The sequence below is a fragment of the Nothobranchius furzeri genome, chromosome 15 (assembly GCF_043380555.1).
Source record: "Nothobranchius furzeri strain GRZ-AD chromosome 15, NfurGRZ-RIMD1, whole genome shotgun sequence".
NCBI classification, from domain to species: domain Eukaryota; kingdom Metazoa; phylum Chordata; class Actinopteri; order Cyprinodontiformes; family Nothobranchiidae; genus Nothobranchius; species Nothobranchius furzeri.
In genome coordinates, this window is record NC_091755.1 from 54,972,122 (window position 1) to 54,997,630 (window position 25,509).

General features: G+C 44.6%; 1 protein-coding gene across 3 annotated transcripts in view; it reads left to right on the top strand.

Annotated features, from left to right (window-relative positions):
• Nucleotides 1-25,509, top strand: part of adcy6a (adenylate cyclase 6a) — a 97,432-nt gene that overhangs the window by 19,976 nt on the left and 51,947 nt on the right. For all 3 annotated transcript variants that reach the window (XM_054746100.2, XM_054746102.2, XM_015968377.3), the window contains exon 3: nucleotides 4,012-4,161. In XM_054746100.2, coding sequence (XP_054602075.1) covers nucleotides 4,012-4,161 — 150 coding nt within the window. The remainder of the gene's footprint in view (nucleotides 1-4,011; nucleotides 4,162-25,509) is intronic.

The window sequence follows — 25,509 nt, forward strand, 5'->3', positions numbered from 1 at the left end:
TATATATATATATATATATATATATATATATATATATATATATATATACATATGTGTGTGTGTGTGTGTGTGTGTGTGTATCCATTACATTTCAATTTCATGGTTAAACAGTACATGTTAAAATCTAAGCTCAGCTAGTACAAGAGTGGCAGTGACCTAAAATACATGAATATAATTTTACTTACTGAAAAAAATGAAGTGGAGACTTCTTGGATGGTCTATTAGTGCACTTCATACCACAGCAAGTCCTTTTGTCCAACAATTGCACAAATAATATCCAAAAAATAAAAAAATGCACAAACGCTACAACTAATGGTCTAAGTTGAGAGACTAAAAATCGCGGAACAGTTTTCAGTCGAGGCCGAGGATCAGACTGAGGCCTTTCCACGGAGCTAGCTCTGTGGTCACGTGGGTCTGATGCTCATTAATTATTCAGAAGTTTAGGCATTTCAATACACTTAAACAGAAGAGTGACAAAAAATCACCCTCCTCAGAGTTGTCATGAGTGTAAACTAGATCTATTAAACCTAAAACATGTTTTGGATCCAGGCTGTAAGCATGTTTATTTCTGCTGTGAAATTGGTATTTTTAACATGGGAGTCAATGAGGATGTGCTCGCTTCTGACACCAGCCCCTAGTGGATGAGGGTGGAACTGCAATTTTTGTCACTTCCGTGTTGGCTTCAATTTCATACCAGTATTATGGGGGCTTGGTATGTACGTATATGTATATTTGGGGGTCTCTTTTCTTTTAAAAGCTTCAACATGTTTTATTAACTTTAATTAAATCCACATGATGTTTTTAGGGTATTTTTTTAATATATAAACACTCCAACTTGTTCTTGTGTTTTCCTTTTGAACTTCAATAAAAAAAGTCATGTTAATCATTTTAAATGTTGTTGCCAATGCTTTAACTTTGTTTAGAGCAAACGTTGCATTATTCCAAACACCATTCAACTTCTAGTCTTGGAGTTTATCATTCAGTAAATATTTCATGTGGCAAAGACTAAACGATAATAGAAATTAAGAATATTTGCATAAAACAACTCTTCCATGTTCTTACACTGATAAAAGAAAACATGTTTATTTAGAAGAGATTCTGAGAATAGCAGCAGGAACAAAAATAGAAACAGATGGATGATGGAGAAATGAGTTTGAAAAGACAGTAAACATAGAAGGGGGTGTTCGGATGGCTGTTTAATGGACAGCTCAGATAAAACTGAAGGATGACAGATGTTGAGGGTCGGAAGGAAATGAGTGGTATGAACAGAAGCGAGAGGAGGAAGGAAAAACACAATGTGAAGATGACAGGAGTAGGAAGGGTGAGCAGCTGAGGAGGGGGGAGGGAGGGACAGATATGGGCCACAGTGACATTAGGCAGATGGCTCACAGCGCTCAGCTTTGTTTACTTTCCTCTTACTGTTCAAGCAAAAGCAGCCGCGAGACAAAAGTGAAACCTGCAGCAGGACGACCGCTCACAGGTGAACGTCAGGCCAAGTTTCCTCTGCATCTGCAGCAACTGGAAGCATCAATCTGTTTGGACTGACGTGGTAGTCTCTCACCGCCTGAAAGTAATTGCTTGCTTTTCTTGAGAGGGCACGGGCGGGTGGGTTTACAGAGTACACAGTAATGTCCTGTGTTTACGCAACAGCACTCCACCTCTTCAGGAGCTCGCCGCTTGGCAGCGTTTATCTGCTACCTGTACAGGCTGTCATGCTCCTAGAGCAGGCCTACAACACCTGCTCACTGCCTCAGAAATCAACAGCACACTCAATCATCATGACTTGCTAAAAGGTTCCGTTGTGAGGGTGGGAATAAGCCAGAACTGAACATCAGATGCATCCCAAACTTCTACAATACAGCTGCTGTCATCTCCCTGGGGGGGGGGGGGGGGAGGACCTTCACCTAATCCCTGGATATCTAAATGGTATTATGTAAGAGATGCTCTGAAATGCAGGACAGCCAAAACATTGTTTTCCGCAGCATAGATTGAGAAGCATTTTGTCACAAAAAGTCCCTAACAGCTTAGAGAGGATGTACCTGATCAATAAACTATCTGCACTGCTGAGCCAATGAGCAACTCTCTCTCTCTCTCACACACACACACACACAAACGCGCGCACGCACGCACACACACACACACACACACACACACACACACACACACACACACACACACACACACACACACACACGCACACACACACACGCAGGCGCACAAAATTATTTACCTGCAAGGTTCAAATAGTTCCTGCAGGTGTTGCAGCTTGGCAAGCTCCTGAGTGTGTGTGTGTGTGTGTGTGTGTGTGTGTGTGTGTGTGTGTGTGCATGTGTCTGTGTGTGTGTGTGTGTGTGTGTGCATGTGTGTGTGAGCATGCATGTGTGTGTGTGCGCGCGCGCGTGCGTGCATGTGTGTGTGTGAGCATGCGTGCGTGTGAGTGTGTGTGTGCGCACGTGTGTGTGTGTGTATTTATATGTGTGTGTGTGTGTATTTATATATGTGTGTGTGTCTGTATTACTGTGCAAAATTTGTAGGAAGGTGTGAAAGAAATGCTGTAAACAAAGAATACTTTCAAAATCATCATCATCATCATCATCATCATCATCATCATCTCCCCTCAGACCTTCTTGAGTGTCCACCTGCAGCCTCTCAGTGAGCACTGTCACATACCGTCTGTGAACACGAGCTCAGATTTTAACGGAAGTGGCCTTGTGTCGGGTCAGCACCGATTCCCACAATGCAGTTTGATTTTTATTGCACGCTGGAGCATATTGTGGGGTCAAATGAGAGCACAGATGCTTCTAAAAAACTTTGCAGCATGTGAATACATTTGAGAAGATCCCACACAGAGGCGCGCGTGTGTGTGTGTGTGTGTGTGTGTGTGCGTAAATGCATGCATGTGTACGTGAGTGCGTGTGTGTATGCATGAATAAATTAAACAGTTAACACATGATTGGGTTAGTAGCTTAGAAGCAGATTTTTATTACACAAACACTTTGGATGTTTTTGGTAATGTGAGGTAACAAGGTCACAAACTACAACCAGTTTTGCAATTTTTGCAACTTTTTTTAATTATTATTTTTAATTTTAAAACCAGGAAACAGTGGGTGGTCGGGGGGTCATGGTCCCCCTTAACAAATCACATTCATGTTCACGTTCGCAAAAACAGACACTCTTCTTCCTTAATCAAGATATAAATGTTAAAACCAATGAATTAATTTATTGCAGTAACGTTTAATAAATGATTCAGTTTATAAATTCTATATAAATCTGTATGTGTGTCACTGAGGCTCACCATTTTTCCAAGTGTAAATCCTGATAGTTTTTTGTGGATTTTTTTTTGCTGAAACAACAAATTCAGAAAAAATACATTTTGAAACAATAACAGAAAAATCTGTTTGCACGAATCAAAGCTGAACTCTCCCAGTCTCACCACACAGACCAGTTTGGTTTCCAACCTCATCTTTTTCCCTGGCCCCTTCTGACCCCCTTGTGAAATATTTCTGGGGTGCCACAGCAAACAGCTGACCAAAAATCCTTTTTCAGATGAAACGTTTGGCCATTGCTAAGGTTAAATGTCATGAAGATCAGACTGCCTGAGCGGTGCTACCATTAGTAAATCCATCTAAAGAGTTTTTTTACAGACTGACATTATAGCCTTATTAAAGCAGAATCAGATTGAACAGGACATGACAGCCGACTTCCTGTTCAAAGTGAAGGAACCGCCTGTCTTTACTGGTTCTGCTGAGCATCAAAAGGCCAGTCAGTGGTCCACAACCGCCTGTGTTTGACTAAGGATGGAATAAACCTACCAGGTTTCTTCTGCTGTCATCAGCAATGTAGGATAAAATCACATGAAACCATAAACAAAGCTTCATCTCCTTAATCCTGATCTTCGCTTTGGTTTTCATCTTTAATTCCAAATTCCTGGATACAAAATCTGTGAATAAGTCCTCCTTTAAAAAAACTTCTATTTAATAGCTGACAGTCTTCCTGCTCTGATCTCACCAGGTCAGCGCTAATGTCCTCATCTTCCTGTGCACCAACATCATCGGCATCTGTACCCACTACCCAGCAGAGGTTTCCCAGAGACAGGCCTTCCAGGAGACCAGAGGCTACATCCAGGCCAGGCTTTATCTGCAGAGGGAGAACCAGCAGCAGGTAGGTCCTCTCTCTCTCTCTCTCTCTCTCTCTCTCTCTCTCTCTCTCTCTCTCTCTCTCTCTCACACACACACACACACACACACACACACGCACGCACGCACGCATGCACACACACACACACACACACACACACACACACACACACACACACACACACAGTCTAACCGTTTATTCTGCACAAAGGCATCGTATTTGGATTTCAGGTTAGTAAACTGAATTAATAAAGCAACATGAAACCTGCTCACAGCTTCACAGTCGTGCGTTTAGTATGTTGGAACTATTAATAAACATTTAATGGTCAGGAAAAGTGGAGAGTCATCTTCCTGCTTCCTTCCTGCTCTGAGACCTGGAAAGATCTACAGGTCATCAGACGTGACAGTGAAATCCTGAGGAATTGTTAGGCCCGAGCAGCGAAAGCGCTGCGAAGGCCTCTTGTTTTTGCTCTGTTTATTATTAGGCCCGAGCAGTGAAGCTGCGAAGGCCTATTGTATCTGCTCCGTTTATTATTAGGCCCGAGCAGTGAAGCTGCGAAGGCCTATTGTATCTGCTCCGTTTATTATTACGCTTTCTTTCTTTCTTTTTTCTTCCGCGTCTTTGACTGGCCTTTAGGGGGTCTTAGCATATCCAAAAAGTCACCAAATTCTGGCCCAATATTGAAAGTGCGTGAAATTTACGTATTTCACTGGCAATGTGAAAGTTCATAAAAGAATGGCTGAACAGCGCCCCCTAGAAAGTGAAAAATACCCCTCTCCATAAAGCTTAGTTTATCGTACAGTTATGAAATTTGGTACACTTGTAGAACTCAACAATACGCACAGAAAAGCCTCTTGCATCCATGGTCAATATCAAACAGGAAGTCGGCCATTTTGGACTAAAGTGGCCATTTTGACCCTGTTTCGGCCATTTCTTGGGTCTATATTTGGTTGAACAGTTTGGTCATTTTTCGCACGATCGTCTCAAAAATAGTGTGCGATCGAACAGAAGCGACGGACGATTAAAATGAGACAATAAAATTGACTTTTCGTAAATACTGAAGGGGCGGGACCAGGCCTCAAAGTTCGAGCACTCGCCAAAAAAATTCAAATTGCTATAATTTCATAAATGAAAGAATTACAGTTAAAGTAACTTTCTATGGACAATCATCATCGCCCCCCGAAGACAAATGAATGGTCAATTGATGATGTCACATAAGCCCCGCCCCTTCAGGACTTAAAAGGTCAAGTTTTACTGGGAAATTTTCCAAAATTTGCCCTTTCAAATAATCATCCCAAATTTGTATCAGGTAACTGAAGACAAGTTGGGGTTGCTTGGCGTCACTTTATGGGAGTTTTCTGCAGAAGGCGGGGCTGTGGCGGCGCGGCGAACTCAGGCGTACCACTTAGGCCTTACGTTTGCCTCCCATTTCGTCATTTCTAGAGATATCGCCACGAAACTTCTTGTGAGTGATGCTAGTCCGGCCCCCCAAAAAATCTGATGTGACATTCCGGTGGGCGTGGTCTATTTGTTGAAATAGCGCCCCCTAGGACCATTAAAACTGACAGCCCCAAGCCAAGCTTTGACTGAGGATTACGAAATGTGGTACACTAATGTGGTGTCTCAGGACCTACAAAAAAGTCTCTTGGAGCCAAGTGCAAAGTCGCACAGGAAGTCGGCCATTTTGGTCCAAGTGCGTGATTTAGTGGTTTTCGCACACGTTGTTTGGAGAGTGATGCTCCGTCGCCCTTTTCACCAATCGCCTTCACACTTCTGCTATATACTCTTAAGACATAGATGAAAAAATTCAACCGTCGGATTTTAAATAAGTATAAAGGTGTGGGCGTGGCTAAGCCTCAAACTCTGACTTGTCGCCACGCCACTCTTTTTTTCACAGTTCCCTATTGGACTCCTTTTATCCAATCACCACCAAACAGTGGCAAATAGCAGCAGACAAGTTGAGGTCACTAGGTCTATAGTACTGGCAGGTTTCGAATAAAGGCGGGGCTTTGGGAGCATGGCGAAATTCGCCATCACGCCATGGAAATACGTTTGTCTCTCATTTCTTCAATCATTGTGACATTGCCACACAATTTCTGATGAGTGATCCTACTCTGACCCCTAATATAATTGGACAGCTGAAGTTTGTGGGCGTGGCCTATTTTCCAAAACAGTGCCCCCTAGGACCATTAAAACAGTCAGCCCCAAGCCATGCTTTGACTGAGGATCACAAAATTTGGCACACTAATGTAGTGTCTCAGGACCTACAAAAAAGTCTCTTGGAGCCAAGCGCAATGTCGCACAGGAGGTCGGCCATTTTGGTGCAATTACTCAATTAAGTGGTTTTCGCACACGTTATAAGGAGAATGATATCTCCTCGCCCTTTCCACCGATCACCTTCAAACTCCTGCTATATACTCTTAAGACATAGAGGAAAAAATTCAACCGTCGGATTTTAAATAAGTATAAAGGTATGGGCGTGGCTAAGCCTCAAACTTTGACCAGTCGCCATTACTTTATTTGACTTAATAACTCCCATGTGCATGATCAGATCAATTTCATACTTTGTCTGTGTGATCACTGACCACATCTGAAGACAGTGACAATGTGGACAGCTGACATCACCTAAGCCCCGCCCCCTGACTAAAGGAAGTCTATTGTTTTATGGTGAACTGCCCATATTTGTCCCCTCTAATTTAGTCAAGATGACACTAAGGTCATGCACTGTCTTCATGATGTTGTAATGACCATTCAGATCTGATAGCTTTTCAGAAAGTGAGGGGCTTTGATGCCATGGCGATTTCTGGCGTGACGCTGTGACCTTACGTTTGACTGTAACTTCCACAAACAGCCTCCGATTTGCCCGAGACTGAACATCACATCACCAGTGTGGTAAAGATAGAGTATCTCCTAGGGGTGAGACATGTAATGGTGGGCTCAGAAGGGATGCTGAGTCAGGGTGAGGTGTGGACGAGGAGGCCTTTCACGGTTTCCGGTGTTGGGGTGGCTGACTTTCTGTTCCGACAGGCATGCCCTGATGCCCTCGGCTGCCGGCCAGGATGGAGAAGCGCGGAGCCGGGTTTGGAGAGCGTCGGGGATGGAGCGGAGGGGGTGCTGAAGGAGGGCGAGCAGCTTCGCTGCGAGGGCCGAACGACGCTGCTTGCAGCTTTAATTAGGCCCGAGCAGTGAAGCTGCGAAGGCCTATTGTATCTGCTCCGTTTCTTCTTATTAGGCCCGAGCAGTGAAGCTGCGAAGGCCTATTGTATCTGCTCCGTTTATTCTTTTTTTTTTTTCTTTTTTTTTTTTCTTTTTCTTCCGCGTCTTTGGGTGGCCTTTAGGGGGTCTTAGCATATCCAAAAACTCACCAAATTCTGGCCCAATATAGAAAGTGCGTGAAATTTACGTATTTCACTGGCAACGTGAACGTTGGTACAAAAATGTTTCGACAGCGCCCCCTAGAAAATTAAAAATACCCCTCTGCTTTGACCTTTTTTCATAGTAGAACGATGAAATTTGGTACACTTGTAGAACTCAACAATACGCACAGAAAAGCCTCTTGCACCCATGGTCAATATCAAACAGGAAGTCGGCCATTTTGGACTAAAGTGGCCATTTTGACCCCGTTTTGGCCATTTCTAGGGTCTACATTTGGTTGAACAGTTTGGTCATTTTTCGCACGATTGTCTCAAAAATAGTGTGCGATCGAACAGAAGCGATGGATGAATCAAATGAGCAAATAAAATTGACTTTTCGTAAATACTGAAGGGGCGGGGCCAAGCCTCAAAGTTCAAGCACTCGCCAAAAAAATTCAAATTGCTTTAATTTCATAAATGAAAGAATTACAGTTAAAGTAATTATCTATGGACAATCGGCATCGCGCCCCAAAGACAAATGAATGGTCGATTGATGATGTCACATAAGCACCGCCCCCTCAGGCCTTAAAAGGTCAAGTTTTACTGGGAAATTTTCCAAAATTCGCCCTTTCAACTAATCACCCCAAATTTGTAGCAGGTAACTGAAGACAAGTTGGGGTTGCTTGGCGTCACTTTATGGGAGTTTTCTGCAGAAGGCGGGGCTGTGGCGGCGCGGCGAAGTCAGGCGTACCGATGTGGCCTTACGTTTGCCTCCCATTTCGTCATTTCTAGAGGTATCGCCACAAAACCTCTTGGGAGTGATCCTAGTTCGGCCCCCCACAAAATGTGATGTGAACATCCAGTGGGCGTGGCCTATTTTCTGAAATAGAGTCCCCTAGGACCATTAAAACTGTCAGCCCCAAGTCATGCTTTGACTGAGGAGTACGAAATTTGGTTTCCTAATGTGGTGTCTCAGGACCTACAAAAAAGTCTCTTGGAGCCAAGTGCAAAGTCGCACAGGAAGTCGGCCATTTTGGTCCAAGTACTCGATTTAGTGGTTTTCGCACACGTTGTTTGGAGAGTGATGCTCCATCGCCCTTTTCACCAATCGCCTTCAAACTTCTGCTATACACTCTTAAGACATAAAGGAAAAAATTCAACCGTCGGATTTTAAATAAGTATAAAGGTGTGGGCGTGGCTAAGCCTCAAACTTTGACCTGTCGCCACGCCACTCTGTTTTTCACAGCTCCCTATTGGACTCCTTTTAACCAATCGCCAGCAATCACTGGCAAATAGCAGCAGACAAGTTGAGGACACTTGGTCTTTAGTCCTGGCAGGTTTCGAATAAAGGCGGGGCTTTGGGAGCATGGCGAAATTCGCCATCACGCCATGGCAATAAGTTTGCCTCTCATTTCTTCAATTATCGTGCCATTGCCACAAAATGTCTGGTGAGTGATCCTAGTCTGACCCCCAATAGAACTGGACAGCTGTAATTTGTGGGCGTGGCCTATTTTCTGAAATAGCGCCCCCTAGGAACAATAAAACTGCCAGCCACAAGCCATGCTTTGACTGAGGAGTACGAAAATTGGTACACTAATGTGGTGTCTCAGGCCCTACAAAAAAGTCTCTTGGAGCCAAGAGCAAAGTCGCACAGGAAGTTGGCCATTTTGGTCCAAGTACTCGATTTAGTGGTTTTCGCACACATTGTTTGGATAAGGATTCCCCATCACCCTTTTCAACAATCACCTTCAAACATCTGCTATACACTCTTAAGACATAGATGAAAAAATTCAACCGTCGGATTTTAAATAAGTATAAAGATGTGGGCGTGGCTAAGCCTCAAACTTTGACCTGTTCGCCACGCCACTCTTATTTTCACAGCTCCCTATTGGACTCCTTTTAACCAATCACCAGCAAACACTGGCAAATAGCAGCAGACAAGTTGAGGTCACTTGGTTTATAGTACTGGCAGGTTTCGAATAAAGGCGGGGCTTTGGGAGCATGGCGAAATTTGCCATCACGCCATGGAAATACGTTTGTCTCTCATTTCTTCAGTCATTGTGACATCGCCACACAAGTTCTGAAGAGTGATCCTACTCTGACCCCTAATAGAATTGGACAGCTGAAGTTTGTGGGCGTGACCTATTTTCTGAAACACCGCCCCCTAGGACCATTAAAACAGTCAGCCCCAAGCCATGCTTTGACTGAGGATCACAAAATTTGGCACACTAATGTAGTGTATCAGGACCTACAAAAAAGTCTCTTGGAGCCAAGAGCAATGTCCTACAGGAGGTCGGCCATTTTGGTCCAAGTACTCAATTTAGTGTTTTTCGCACACGTTATTAGGAGAATGATATCTCCTCGCCCTTTCCACCGATCACCTTCAAACTTCTGCTATATACTCTTAGGACATAGAGGAAAAAATTCAACCGTCGGATTTTAAATAAGTATAAAGGTGTGGGCGTGGCTAAGCCTCAAACTTTGACCAGTCGCCATTACCTTATTTGACTTAACAACTCCCATGTGCATGATCAGATCAATTTCATACTTTGTCTATGTGATCACTGACCACATCTGAAGACAGTGACAATGTGGACAGCTGACATCACCTAAGCCCCGCCCCCTGACTACAGGAAGTCTATTGTTTTATGGTGAACTGCCCATATTTGTCCCCTCTAATTTAGTCAAGATGACACTAAGGTCATGCACTGTCTTCATGATGTTGTAATGACCATTCAGATCTGATAGCTTTTTAGAAAGTGAGGGGCTTTGATGCCATGGCGATTTCTGGCGTGACGCTGTGACCTTACGTTTGACTGTAACTTCCACAAACAGCCTCCGATTTGCCCGAGACTGAACATCACATCACCAGTGTGGTAAAGATAGAGTATCTCCTAGTGGTGAGACATGTAATGGTGGGCTCAGAAGGGATGCTGAGTCAGGGTGAGGTGTGGACGAGGAGGCCTTTTACTGTTTCCGGTGTCGGGGTGGCTGACTTTCTGTTCCGCCAGGCATGCCCTGGTGCCCTCGGCTGCCGGCCAGGATGGAAAAGCGCGGAGCCGGGTTTGGAGAGCGTCGGGGATGGAGCGGAGGGGGTGCAGAAGGAGGGCGAGCAGCTTCGCTGCGAGGGCCGAACGACGCTGCTTGCAGCTTTAATTAGGCCCGAGCAGCGAAGCGCTGCGAAGGCCTATTGTATCTGCTCCGTTTATTATTATTACGCTTTCTTTTTTCTTCCGCGTCTTTGGGTGGCCTTTAGGGGGTCTTAGCATATCCAAAAAGTCACCAAATTCTGGCCCAATATAGAAAGTGCGTGAAATTTACGTATTTCACTGGCGATGTGAAAGTTGATAAAAAAGTGGCTCGACAGCGCCCCCTAAAGAGTGAAAAATACCCCTCTCCATAAAGCTTAGTTTATCGTACAGTTATGAAATTTGGTATACTGGTACTACTCAACAGTCCGCACAAAAAAGCCTCTTGCAACCATGGTCAATATAAAACAGGAAGTCGGCCATTTTGGGTTGAAATGGCGATTTTTAGCCGTTTTGGCCATTTCTAGGGTCTATATTTGGTTGAACAGTTTCGTCATTTTTCGTACCATAGTCTCAAAAATAGTGTGCCATCGAACAGAAGCGATGGACGCTTCAAATGAGAAAATAAAATTGACTTTTCGTAAATACTGAAGGGGCGGGGCCAGGCCTCAAAGTTCGAGCACTCGCCAAAAAAATTCAAATTGCTATAATTTCACAAATGAAAGAATTACAGTTAAAGTAACTTTCTATGGATAATCGTCATCGCCCCCCGAAGACAAATGAATGGTCGCTGGATGATGTCACACAAGCCCCGCCCCCTCAGGACTTAAAACGTCAAGTTTTACTGGGAAATTTTCCAAAATTCGCCCTGTCGAATAATCAGCCCGAATTTGTAGCAGGTAACTGAAGAGAAGTTGGCGTTGCTTGACGTCACTTTATGGGTGTTTTCTGCAGAAGGCGGGGCTGTGGCGACGCGGCGAAGTCAGGCGTACCGCCGTGACCATACATGTGCCTCCCATGTCGTCATTTCTATAGATACAGTCACGAAACGTCTTGTGAGTGATCCTAGTCCGGCCCCCCAAAAGATCTCATGTGAACATCAAATGGGCGTGGCCTATTTTCTGAAATAGCGCCCCCTAGGTCCATTAAAACTGTCAGCCCCAAGCCATGCTTTGACTGAGGAGTACGAAATTTGGTACACTAATGTGGGGTCTCAGGACCTACAAAAAAGTCTCTTTGAGCCAAGTGCAAAGTCGCACAGGAAGTCGGCCATTTTGGTCCAATTACTCGATTTAGTGGTTTTCACACACGTTATTAGGAGAATGATGTCTCGTCGTCCTTTCCACCTATCACCTTCAAACTCCTGCTATATAATCTTAAGACATAGAGGAAAAAATTCAACCGTCGGATTTTATACAAGTATAAAGGTGTGGGCGTGGCTAAGCCTCAAACTTTGACCTTTCGCCATTACATTACTTGACTTAACAACTCCCATGTGCATGATCAGATCTATATCAAACTCCGTCTGTGTGATCATTGACCACATCTCAAGACAATGACAATGTGGACAGCTGACATCACCTATGCCCCGCCCCCTGACTACAGGAAGTCTATTTTTTAATGGTGAAATGCCCATATTTGTCCCCTCTACTTTAGTCAACATGACACTAAGGTCATGCACTGTCTTCATGATGTTGTAATGACCATTCAGATCTGATAGCTTTTCAGAAAGGGAAGGGCTTTGATGCCACGGCGAATTCTGGCGTGACGCCGTGACCTTACGTTTGACTGTAACTTCCACTAACAACCTCCGATCTGCCCGAGACTGAACATGGCAATCAACAATCATGCCCTTTATTCAACGAGGCACACACCGTTGGTGAAAGTTGTGTAATGTCACCACAGCGCCCCCTACACACCATTAAAACTGTAATAACTCCTACAGACGAGGTCGTAACTGCACCAAACTTGCTATGTGTACTCACACAATGGCACCCACCACAGTCCTGTGGTAAGTTGTTGATATTGCTTTAGCTCCGCCCCCTGACAGATATTAGGCCCTTAATAACACATGCATGATGCAATTCACACCAAACTGCACACAAATGACTGTCATCAACCTACAAACTTCTTCATGGAATAATTCTTAAATTTGGGACAGCGCCCCCTAGATACAAAAAACCTTTGTAACTTCTGCAAAAAAGTTCCAAACTACATCAAACATTGTGGGAGTCATCACACATCTGCAATCAACACATGTATGTGATCACTTGTTCAATTCACTTTAACTCCACCCACTTACAGCTTTTTGTCTCTAGATGACCCATGCAACGTTTGATTGATTCCAAATTAACAGAAAACCATCTTTGATGACCAAAGATGACCTCTATGGCATTTACTTGTAAATGGTCACAACGCCCCCTAGATGGGTTCAAACTTTATTAACTTCTAAAGTCAAAGTCAGAATGGCATTATACTTGGCTTGTGACATCACGTGACTGCACCAAACACATTGATGTGGTTGTTGATTCAAATCCCTGTAGCTCCGCCCCTTTCAGCTCACTGGCTTTAGATAACACACACAACGTCCGTTTGATGCCAAAATAACAGAAAACTGTCCTTGTCAACCAAAGCTGACCTCAATGGGATTTTTCTGTAATTGATCACAGCGCCCCCTAGATAACTTTAACTTTCGAAAACTTTAATAAATATGGGCAAAAAAGCACTAAAGTTGGTCTGTGTCATCACACCAACAGTGTGCTAAAGATAAAGTATGCCCTAGTGGTGAGACATGTAATATAATGGTAGGCTCGGAGGGGATGCTGATTCAGGGTGAGGTGTGGATGAGGTGACTGTTAGCTTTTCTTGGTGTCAGGGTGGTGGACGTTTCAGTCCGTGGACGTGCCCTGGTGCCCCGTGCTGCCGGCCAGGACGGAGCGGCGGGGAGTTGGGTTTGGAGAGCATCGGGGATGGAGCGGAGGGGGTGCGGAAGGAGGGTGAGCATCTTCGCTGCGAGGGCCGAACGACGCTGCTTGCAGCTTTAATTATTAGGCCCGAGCAGTGAAGCTGCGAAGGCCTATTGTATCTGCTCCGTTTCTTCTTATTATTAGGCCCGAGCAGCGAAGCGCTGCGAAGGCCTATTGTATCTGCTCCGTTTATTATTATTACGCTTTCTTTTTTCTTCCGCGTCTTTGGGTGGCCTTTAGGGGGTCTTAGCATATCCAAAAAGTCACCAAATTCTGGCCCAATATAGAAAGTGCGTGAAATTTACGTATTTCACTGGCGATGTGAAAGTTGATAAAAAAGTGGCTCGACAGCGCCCCCTAAAGAGTGAAAAATACCCCTCTCCATAAAGCTTAGTTTATCGTACAGTTATGAAATTTGGTATACTGGTACTACTCAACAGTCCGCACAAAAAAGCCTCTTGCAACCATGGTCAATATAAAACAGGAAGTCGGCCATTTTGGGTTGAAATGGCGATTTTTAGCCGTTTTGGCCATTTCTAGGGTCTATATTTGGTTGAACAGTTTCGTCATTTTTCGTACCATAGTCTCAAAAATAGTGTGCCATCGAACAGAAGCGATGGACGCTTCAAATGAGAAAATAAAATTGACTTTTCGTAAATACTGAAGGGGCGGGGCCAGGCCTCAAAGTTCGAGCACTCGCCAAAAAAATTCAAATTGCTATAATTTCACAAATGAAAGAATTACAGTTAAAGTAACTTTCTATGGATAATCGTCATCGCCCCCCGAAGACAAATGAATGGTCGCTGGATGATGTCACACAAGCCCCGCCCCCTCAGGACTTAAAACGTCAAGTTTTACTGGGAAATTTTCCAAAATTCGCCCTGTCGAATAATCAGCCCGAATTTGTAGCAGGTAACTGAAGAGAAGTTGGCGTTGCTTGACGTCACTTTATGGGTGTTTTCTGCAGAAGGCGGGGCTGTGGCGACGCGGCGAAGTCAGGCGTACCGCCGTGACCATACATGTGCCTCCCATGTCGTCATTTCTATAGATACAGTCACGAAACGTCTTGTGAGTGATCCTAGTCCGGCCCCCCAAAAGATCTCATGTGAACATCAAATGGGCGTGGCCTATTTTCTGAAATAGCGCCCCCTAGGTCCATTAAAACTGTCAGCCCCAAGCCATGCTTTGACTGAGGAGTACGAAATTTGGTACACTAATGTGGGGTCTCAGGACCTACAAAAAAGTCTCTTTGAGCCAAGTGCAAAGTCGCACAGGAAGTTGGCCATTTTGGTCCAATTACTCGATTTAGTGGTTTTCACACACGTTATTAGGAGAATGATGTCTCGTCGTCCTTTCCACCTATCACCTTCAAACTCCTGCTATATAATCTTAAGACATAGAGGAAAAAATTCAACCGTCGGATTTTATACAAGTATAAAGGTGTGGGCGTGGCTAAGCCTCAAACTTTGACCTTTCGCCATTACATTACTTGACTTAACAACTCCCATGTGCATGATCAGATCTATATCAAACTCCGTCTGTGTGATCATTGACCACATCTCAAGACAATGACAATGTGGACAGCTGACATCACCTATGCCCCGCCCCCTGACTACAGGAAGTCTATTTTTTAATGGTGAAATGCCCATATTTGTCCCCTCTACTTTAGTCAACATGACACTAAGGTCATGCACTGTCTTCATGATGTTGTAATGACCATTCAGATCTGATAGCTTTTCAGAAAGGGAAGGGCTTTGATGCCACGGCGAATTCTGGCGTGACGCCGTGACCTTACGTTTGACTGTAACTTCCACTAACAACCTCCGATCTGCCCGAGACTGAACATGGCAATCAACAATCATGCCCTTTATTCAACGAGGCACACACCGTTGGTGAAAGTTGTGTAATGTCACCACAGCGCCCCCTACACACCATTAAAACTGTAATAACTCCTACAGACGAGGTCGTAACTGCACCAAACTTGCTATGTGTACTCACACAATGGCACCCACCACAGTCCTGTGGTAAGTTGTTGATATTGCTTTAGCTCCGCCCCCTGACAGATATTAGGCCCTTAATAACACATGCATGATGCAATTCACACCAAACTGCACACAAATGACTGTCATCAACCTACAAACTTCTTCATGGAATAATTCTTAAATTTGGGACAGCGCCCCCTAGATACAAAAAACCTTTGTAACTTCTGCAAAAAAGTTCCAAACTACATCAAACATTGTGGGAGTCATCACACATCTGCAATCAACACATGTATGTGATCACTTGTTCAATTCACTTTAACTCCACCCACTTACAGCTTTTTGTCTCTAGATGACCCATGCAACGTTTGATTGATTCCAAATTAACAGAAAACCATCTTTGATGACCAAAGATGACCTCTATGGCATTTACTTGTAAATGGTCACAACGCCCCCTAGATGGGTTCAAACTTTATTAACTTCTAAAGTCAAAGTCAGAATGGCATTATACTTGGCTTGTGACATCACGTGACTGCACCAAACACATTGATGTGGTTGTTGATTCAAATCCCTGTAGCTCCGCCCCTTTCAGCTCACTGGCTTTAGATAACACACACAACGTCCGTTTGATGCCAAAATAACAGAAAACTGTCCTTGTCAACCAAAGCTGACCTCAATGGGATTTTTCTGTAATTGATCACAGCGCCCCCTAGATAACTTTAACTTTCGAAAACTTTAATAAATATGGGCAAAAAAGCACTAAAGTTGGTCTGTGTCATCACACCAACAGTGTGCTAAAGATAAAGTATGCCCTAGTGGTGAGACATGTAATATAATGGTAGGCTCGGAGGGGATGCTGATTCAGGGTGAGGTGTGGATGAGGTGACTGTTAGCTTTTCTTGGTGTCAGGGTGGTGGACGTTTCAGTCCGTGGACGTGCCCTGGTGCCCCGTGCTGCCGGCCAGGACGGAGCGGCGGGGAGTTGGGTTTGGAGAGCATCGGGGATGGAGCGGAGGGGGTGCGGAAGGAGGGTGAGCATCTTCGCTGCGAGGGCCGAACGACGCTGCTTGCAGCTTTAATTAGGCCCGAGCAGCGAAAGCGCTGCGAAGGCCTCTTGTTTTTGCTCTGATTATTATTATTTTTTGTTATTCCGTGCCCCCTTTGAACAGCTTTTTGGGGACCTTAACATACCCCAAAACTCACAATATTTTGCACACTTGTCAGGCCTGGTGAAAAATTTGATATTTTAAAGGTCCCAAAAAAATCGCAAAGAAAATGGCTGAACAGCGCCCCCTACAAAGTGAAAAAAAACCCTCTCCATAAAGCTTAGTTTATCGTACAGTTATGAAATTTGGTACACTTGTAGTACTCAACAGTCCGCACAGAAAAGTCTCTTGCAACCATGGTCAATATCAAACAGGAAGTCGGCCATTTTGGGTTGAAATGGCAATTTTTTGCCGTTTTTGCCGTTTTTAGGGTCCGTCTCTGATTGGATTGCTCGATCATTTTTCGCACGATCGTCTCAAAAATTGTGTAAAATTGCTCAGAAGGGATGGGCGAACAAAATGAGATAAGGATTCTGAGTTTTCGTATATGTTGAAGGGGCGGAGCCAGGCCTCAAAGTTTGACTACTCGCCAAAAAAATTTAAATTGCTATAACTTCATAATTGAATGGAATAGAGTTACCAAACTTTGTGTGGTCATTTGTCATCGACCCACAAAGTAAATTGAATGGTCGGTTGATGACATCACACAAGCCCCGCCCCCTCAGGACCAAAAAGGTCAAGTTTTACTGTGAAAGGTCCCAAATTGCCCCATTTCACTTAATCACCACAAATTTGGAGCTGGTAACTCAAGGCAAGTGGGGGTTGCTTGGCGTCACTTTATGGGAGTTTTCGGCAGAGGGCGGGGCTGTGGCGGCGCGGCGAAGTAAGGCGTACCGCCGTGGCCTTACGTTTGCCTCCCATTTCTTTATTTCTAAAGATGTCGTCACGAAACTTCTTGTGAGTGATCCTAGTCTGGCCCCCCAAAAAATCTGACGTGAACATCCGGTGGGCGTGGCCAATTTTCTGAAATAGCGCCCCCTAGGACCATTAAAACTGTCAGCCCCAAGCCATGCTTTGACTGAGGATTACGAAATTTGGTACACTAATGTGGTGTCTCAGGACCTACAAAAAAGTCTCTTGGAGCCAAGTGCAAAGTCGCACAGGAAGTCGGCCATTTTGGTCCAAGTGCGCGATTTAGTTGTTTTCGCACACGTTGTTTGGAGAGTGATGCTCCGTCGCCCTTTTCACCAATCTCCTTCAAACTTCTGCTATATACTCTTAAGACATAGGGGAAAAAATTCAACCGTCGGATTTTTCAAAAGTTGAAAGGTGTGGGCGTGGCTAAGCCTCAAACTTTGAACTGTCGCCACGCCACTCTTTTTTTCACAGCTCCCTACTGGACTCCTTTTACCCAAACACCAGGATTCTGTGGCAAACAGCAGTAGACAACTTGAGGTTACTTGGTCTCCAGTACTGGCAGGTTTTGAAAAAAGGCGGGGCTTTGGGAGCATGGCGAAAATCACCATCACGCCATGGAAATACGTTTGCCTCTCATTCCTTAAGTTATCGAGATATCACCTCGAAATTTGTTGTGAGTGATCCTAGTCTGACCCCCAATAGAAATGGACAGCTAAAATTTGTGGGCGTGGCCAATTTTCTGAAATAGCGCCCTCTAGGACCATTAAAACTGCCAGCCCCTAGCCATGCTTTGACTGAGGATTACGAAATTTGGTAAACTAATGTGGAGTCTCAGGACCTACAAAAAAGTCTCTTGGAGCCAAGTCCAAAGTCGCACAGGAAGTCGGCCATTTTGGTACAAGTACGCGATTTAGATGTTTTGGTATACGTTGTTTGGAGAGTGATGCTCCGTTGCTTTTTTCACCAATCGCTTTCACACTTCTGCTATATACTCTTAAGACGTAGGGGAAAAAATTCAACCGTCGCATTTTTCAAAAGTTGAAAGGTGTGGGCGTGGCTAAGCCTCAAACTTTGACCTGTCGCCACGCCACTCTTTTTTTCACAGCTCCCTACTGGACTCCTTTTACCCAATCAGCAGGAATCTCTGGCAAATAGCAGTAGACAACGTGAGGTCACTTGGTCTCCAGTACTGGCAGGTTTCAAAAAAAGGCGGGGCTTTGGGAGCATGGCGAAAATCGCCATCACGCCATGGAAATACGTTTGCCTCTCATTTCTTCAGTTATCGTGATATCACTACGAAACTTCTGGTGAGTGATCCTAGTCTGACCCCAAGAGAAATAGACAGCTGAAGTTTGTGGGCGTGGCCTATTTCCTTAAATAGCGCCCCCTAGGACCTTTTAAACTAATAGCCCCAAGCCATGCTTTGACTGAGGATTACGAAATTTGGTACACTAATGTGTTGTCTCAGGAAAAAAAGTCTCTTGGAGCCAAGTGCAAAATCGTACAGGAAGTCGGCCATTTTGGTCCAAGTACTCAATTTAGTGGTTTTCGCAGACATTGTTTGGAGTATTATGCCCCATCGTCCTTTTCACCAATTGCCTTCAAACTCCTGCTATATCCTCTTAAGACATAGGGGAAAAAATTCAACCGTCGGATTTTTCAAAAGTTGAAAGGTGTGGGCGTGGCTAACCCTCAAACTTTGACCTTTCGCCATTACATTTCTTGGCTTAATAACTCCCATGTGCATGATCTAATCTATATCAAACTTTGTCTGTGTGATCACTGACCACATCTGAAGACAATGCCAATGTGGACAGCTGACATCCCCTAAGTCCCGCCCTCTACTACAGGAAGTCTATTGTTTTATGGTGAAATGCCCATATTTGTCATGATCTGAAAGCTTTCCAGCGGCCCTAGATAAGTTTAACCTACAATAACTTCAAACAACGTGGTCAGAAAAGCATTACAGTTGGTCTGTGTCATCAGATCCACGAGAGTCGTAAAGGTAGAGTATGCCCTAGTTGTGAGACGTGTAATATAATGGTGTCCTCAGAGGGGATGCTGAGTCAGGGTGAGGTGCGGACGAGGTGATCGTTTGCGGTTTCTGGTGTCGGGGTGGTCGACGTTTCTGTTCCGTGGACGTGCCCTAGTGCCCCGGGCTGCCGGCCAGGCCGGAGCGGCGCGGAGCTGCGAGGGCCGAACGACGCTGCTTGCAGCTTTAATTATTATTATTATTATTATTCTTTTTTCTTCCGCGTCTTTGAATGGCCTTTAGGGGGTCTTAGCATATCCAAAAAGTCACCAAATTCTGGCCCAATATAGAAAGTGCGTGAAATTTACGTATTTCACTGGCGATGTGAAAGTTCGTCAAAAAGTGACTGAACAGCGCCCCCTAGAAAGTGAAAAATACCCCTCTCCATAAAGCTTAGTTTATCGTACAGTTATGAAATTTGGTATACTTGTAGTACTCAACAGTCCGCACAGAAAAGTCTCTTGCAACCATGGTCAATATCAAACAGGAAGTCGGCCATTTTGGAGTAAAGTGGCCATTTTGACCCCGTTTTGGCCATTTCTAGGGTCTATATTTGGTTGAACAGTTTGGTCATTTTTCGCACCATCGTCTCAAAAATTGTGCGAGATCGAACAGAATCGATGGACGATTCAAATGAGACAATAAAATTGACTTTTCGTAAATACTGAAGGGGCGGGGCCAGGCCTCAAAGTTCGAGCACTCGCCAAAAAAATTCAAATTGCTATAATTTCATAAATGAAAGAATTACAGTTAAAGAAATGTTCTGTGGACAATTGTCATCGCCCTCCGAAGACAAATGATTGGTCGATTGATGATGTCACATAAGCCCCGCCCCCTCAGGACTTAAAAGGTCAAGTTTTACTGGGAAATTTTCCAAAATTCGCCCTTTCCAATAATCACCCCAAATTTGTAGCGGGTAACTGAAGACAAGTTGGGGTTGCTTGGCTTCACTTTATGGGAGTTTTCTGCAGAAGGCGGGGCTGTGGCGGCGCGGCGAATTCAGGCGTACCACTTAGGCCTTACGTTTGCCTCCCATTTCGTCATTTCTAGAGATATCGCCACGAAGCTTCTTGTGAGTGATCCTAGTCTGGCCCCCCAAAAGATCTGATGTGAAATTCCGGTGGGCGTGGTCTCTTTTCTGAAATAGCGCCCCCTAGGACCATTAAAACTGACAGCCCCAAGCCATGCTTTGACTGAGGATTACGAAATTTGGTACACTAATGTGGTGTCTCAGGACCTACAAAAAAGTCTCTTGGAGCCAAGTGCATTGTCGCACAGGAAGTCGGCCATTTTGGTCCAAGTGCGCAATTTAGTGGTTTTCGCACACGTTGTTTGGAGAGTGATGCTCCGTCGCCCTTTTCACCAATTGCCTTCACACTTCGGCTACATACTCTTAACACATAGATGAAAAAATTCAACCGTCGGATTTTAAATAAGTATAAAGGTGTGGGCGTGGCTAAGCCTCAAACTTTGACCTGTCGCCACGCCACTCTTTTTTTTCACAGCTCCCTATTGGACTCCTTTTAACCAATCACCACCAAACAGTGGCGAATAGCAGCAGACAAGTTGAGGTCACTTGGTCTATAGTACTGGCAGGTTTCGAATAAAGGCGGGGCTTTGGAAGAATGGCGAAATTCGCCATCACGACATGGAAATACGTTTGTCTCTCATTTCTTCAGTCATTGTGACATCGCCATACAAGTTCTGATGAGTGATCCTACTCTGACCCCTAATAGAATTGGACAGCTGAAGTTTGTGGGCGTGGCCTATTTTCTGAAACAGCGCCCCCTAGGACCATTAAAACAGTCAGCCCCAAGCCATGCTTTGACTGAGGATCACAAAATTTGGCACACTAATGTAGTGTACCAGGACCTACAAAAAAGTCTCTTGGAGCCAAGCACAATGTCGCACAGGAGGTCGGCCATTTTGGTCCAAGTACTCAATTTAGTGGTTTTCGCACACGTTATTAGGAGAATGATATCTCCTCGCCCTTTCCACCGATCACCTTCAAACCTCTGCTATATACTCTTAAGACATAGAGGAAAAAATTCAACTGTCGGATTTTAAATAAGTATAAAGGTGTGGGCGTGGCTAAGCCTCAAACTTTGACCAGTCGCCATTACGTTACTTGACTTAATAACTCCCATGTGCATGATCAGATCAATTTCAAACTTTGTCTGTGTGATCACTGACCACATCTGAAGACAGTGACAATGTGGACAGCTGGCATCACCTAAGCCCCGCCCCCTGACTACAGGAAGTCTACTGTTTTATGGTGAAATGCCCATATTTGTCCCCTCTAATTTAGTCAACATGACACTAAGGTCATGCACTGTCTTCATGATGTTGTAATGACTATTCAGATCTGATAGCTTTTCAGAAAGGGAGGAGCTTTGATGCCATGGCGATTTCTGGCGTGACGCTGTGACCTTACGTTTGACTGTAACTTCCACAAACAGCCTCCGATTTGCCCGAGACTGAACATCACATCACCAGTGTGGTAAAGATAGAGTATCTCCTAGTGGTGAGACGTGTAATGCTGGGCTCAGAGGGGATGCTGAATCAGGGTGAGGTGTGGACGAGGAGGCCGTTCACGGTTTCTGGTGTCGGGGCGGTTGACTTTCTGTTCTGCCAGACGTGCCCTGGTGCCCCCGGCTGCCGGCCAGGATGGACAAGCGCGGAGCTGGGTTTGGAGAGCGTCGGGGATGGAGCGGAGGGGGTGCGGAAGGAGGGCGAGCAGCTTCGCTGCGAGGGCCGAACGACGCTGCTTGCAGCTTTAATTATTAGGCCCGAGCAGCGAAGCGCTGCGAAGGCCTATTGTATCTGCTCCGTTTATTATTTTTTTTTTTCTTTCTTTTTCTTCCGCGTCTTTGGACGGCCTTTAGGGGGTCTTAGCATATCCAAAAACTCACCAAATTCTGGCCCAATATAGAAAGTGCGTGAAATTTACGTATTTCACTGGCAACGTGAAAGTTGGTAAAAAAATGTTTCAACAGCGCCCCCTGGAAAATTAAAAATACCCCTCCGCTTTGACCTTTTTTCATAGTAGAGTGATGAAATTTGGTACACTTGTAGAACTCAACAATACACACAGAAAAGCCTCTTGCACCCATGGTCAATATCAAACAGGAAGTCGGCCATTTTGGACTAAAGTGGCCATTTTGAACCCGTTTTGGCCATTTCTAGGGTCTATATTTGGTTGAACAGTTTGGTCATTTTTCGCACGATCGTCTCAAAAATAGTGTGCGATCGAACAGAAGCGATGGATGATTAAAATGAGACAATAAAATTGACTTTTCGTAAATACTGAAGGGGCGGGACCAGGCCTCAAAGTTTGAGCACTCGCCAAAAAAATTCAAATTGCTATAATTTCATAAATGAAAGAATTACAGTTAAAGTAACTTTCTATGGACAATCGGCATCGCCCCATGAAGACAAATGAATGGTCGATTGATGATGTCACATAAGCCCCGCCCCCTCAGGACTTAAAAGGTCAAGTTTTACTGGGAAATTTTCAAAAATTCGCCCTTTCAAATAATCATCCCAAATTTGTAGCAGGTAACTGAAGACAAGTTGGGGTTGCTTGGCGTCACTTTATGGGAGTTTTCTGCAGAAGGCGGGGCTGTGACGGCGCGGCGAAGTCAGGCGTACCGATGTGGCCTTACGTTTGCCTCCCATTTCGCCATTTCTAGAGATATCGCCACAAAACCTCTTGGGAGTGATCCTAGTTCGGCCCCCCACAAAATGTGATGTGAACATCCGGTGGGCGTGGCCGATTTTCTGAAATAGCGCCCCCTAGGACCATTAAAACTGTCAGCCCCAAGCCATGCTTTGACTGAGGAGTACAAAATTTGGTACACTAATGTGGTGTCTCAGGACCTAGAAAAAAGTCTCTTGGAGCCAAGTGCAAAGTCGCGCAGGAAGTCGGCCATTTTGGTCCAAGGACTCGATTTAGTGGTATTCGCACACGTTGTTTGGAGAGTGTTGCACCATTGCCCTTTTCATTTATCGCCTTCAACCATCTGCTATATACTCTTAAGACATAGATGAAAAAATTGAACCGTCGGATTTTATATAAGTATAAAGGTGTGGGCGTGGCTAAGCCTCAAACTTTGACCTGTCGCCACGCCACTCTTTTTTTCACAGCTCCCTATTGGACTCCTTTTAACCAATCACCAGCAATCACTGGCAAATGGCAGCAGACAAGTTGAGGTCACTTGATCTATAGTACTGGCAGGTTTCGAATAAAGGCGGGGCTTTGGGAGCATGGCGAAATTCGCCATCACGCCATGGAAATACGTTTGTCTCTCATTTCTTCAATCATTGTGACATCGCCACACAATTTCTGATGAGTGATCCTACTCTGACCCCTAATAGAACTGCACAGCTGAAGTTTGTGGGCGTGGCCTATTTAATGAAATAGCGCCCCCTAGGACCATTAAAACTGTCAGCCCCAAGCCATGCTTTGACTGAGGATTACGAAATTTGATACACTAATGTGGGGTCTCAGGACCTACAAAAAAGTCTCTTGGAGCCAAGTGCAAAGTCGCGCAGGAAGTCGGCCATTTTGGTCCAAGTACTCGATTTAGTGGTATTCGCACACGTTGTTTGGAGAGTGTTGCACCATTGCCCTTTTCACCAATCGCCTTCAAACATCTGCTATATACTCTTAAGACATAGATGAAAAAATTCAACCGTCGGATTTTATATAAGTATAAAGGTGTGGGCGTGGCTAAGCCTCAAACTTTGACCTGTCGCCACGCCACTCTTTTTTTCACAGCTCCCTATTGGACTCCTTTTAACCAATCACCAGCAATCACTGGCAAATGGCAGCAGACAAGTTGAGGTCACTTGATCTATAGTACTGGCAGGTTTTGAATAAAGGCGGGGCTTTGGGAGCATGGCGAAATTCGCCATCACGCCATGAAAATACGTTTGTCTCTCATTTCTTCAATCATTGTGACATCACAACAAAATGTCTGATGAGTGATCCTAGTCTGACCCCCAATAGAAATGGACAGCTGAAGTTTGTGGGCGTGGCCTATTTTCTTAAATAGCGCCCCCTAGGACCATTAAAACTGTCAGCCCCAAGCCATGCTTTGACTGAGGATTACGAAATTTGAAACACTAATGTGGGGTCTCAGGACCTACAAAAAAGTCTCTTGGAGCCATGTGCAAAGTCGCACAGGAAGTCAGCCATTTTGGTCCAAGTACTCGATTTAGTGGTTTTCGCACACGTTGTTTGGAGAGTGTTGCACCATCGCCCTTTTCACCAATCGCCTTCAAACTTCTGCTATATACTCTTAAGACAAAGGGAGAAAAATTCAACCATCGGATTTTATATAAGTATAAAAGTGTGGGCGTGGCTAAGCCTCAAACTTTGACCTTTCGCCATTACATTACTTGACTTAACTCCCATCTGCATGATCAGATCTATATCAAACTGTGTCTGTGTGATCATTGACCACATCTCAAGACAATGACAAAGTGGACAGCTGACATCACCTAAGCCCCGCCCCCTGACTACAGGAAGTCTATTTTTTATGGTGAAATGCCCATATTTGTCCCCTCTAATTTAGTCAACATGACACTAAGGTCATGCACTGTCTTCATGATGTTGTAATGACCATTCAGATCTGCTAGCTTTTCAGAAAGGGAGGGGCTTTGATGCCATGGCGATTTCTTACTCTGACCCCTAATAGAATTGGACAGCTGAAGTTTGTGGGCGTGGCCTTTTTTCTGAAATAGCGCCCCCTTAGGACCATTAAAACTATCAGCCCCAAGCCATGCTTTGACTGAGGATCACGAAATTTGGCACACTAATGTAGTGTCTCAGGACCTACAAAAAAGTCTCTTGGAGCCAAGTACAATGTCGCACAGGAGGTCGGCCATTTTTGTCCAAGTACTCGATTTAGTGGTTTTCGCACACGTTATTAGGAGAATGATGTCTCGTCGTCCTTTCCACCGATCACCTTCAAACTCCTGCTATATACTCTTAAGACATAGAGCAAAAAATTCAACCGTTGGATTTTAAGTAAGTATAAAGGTGT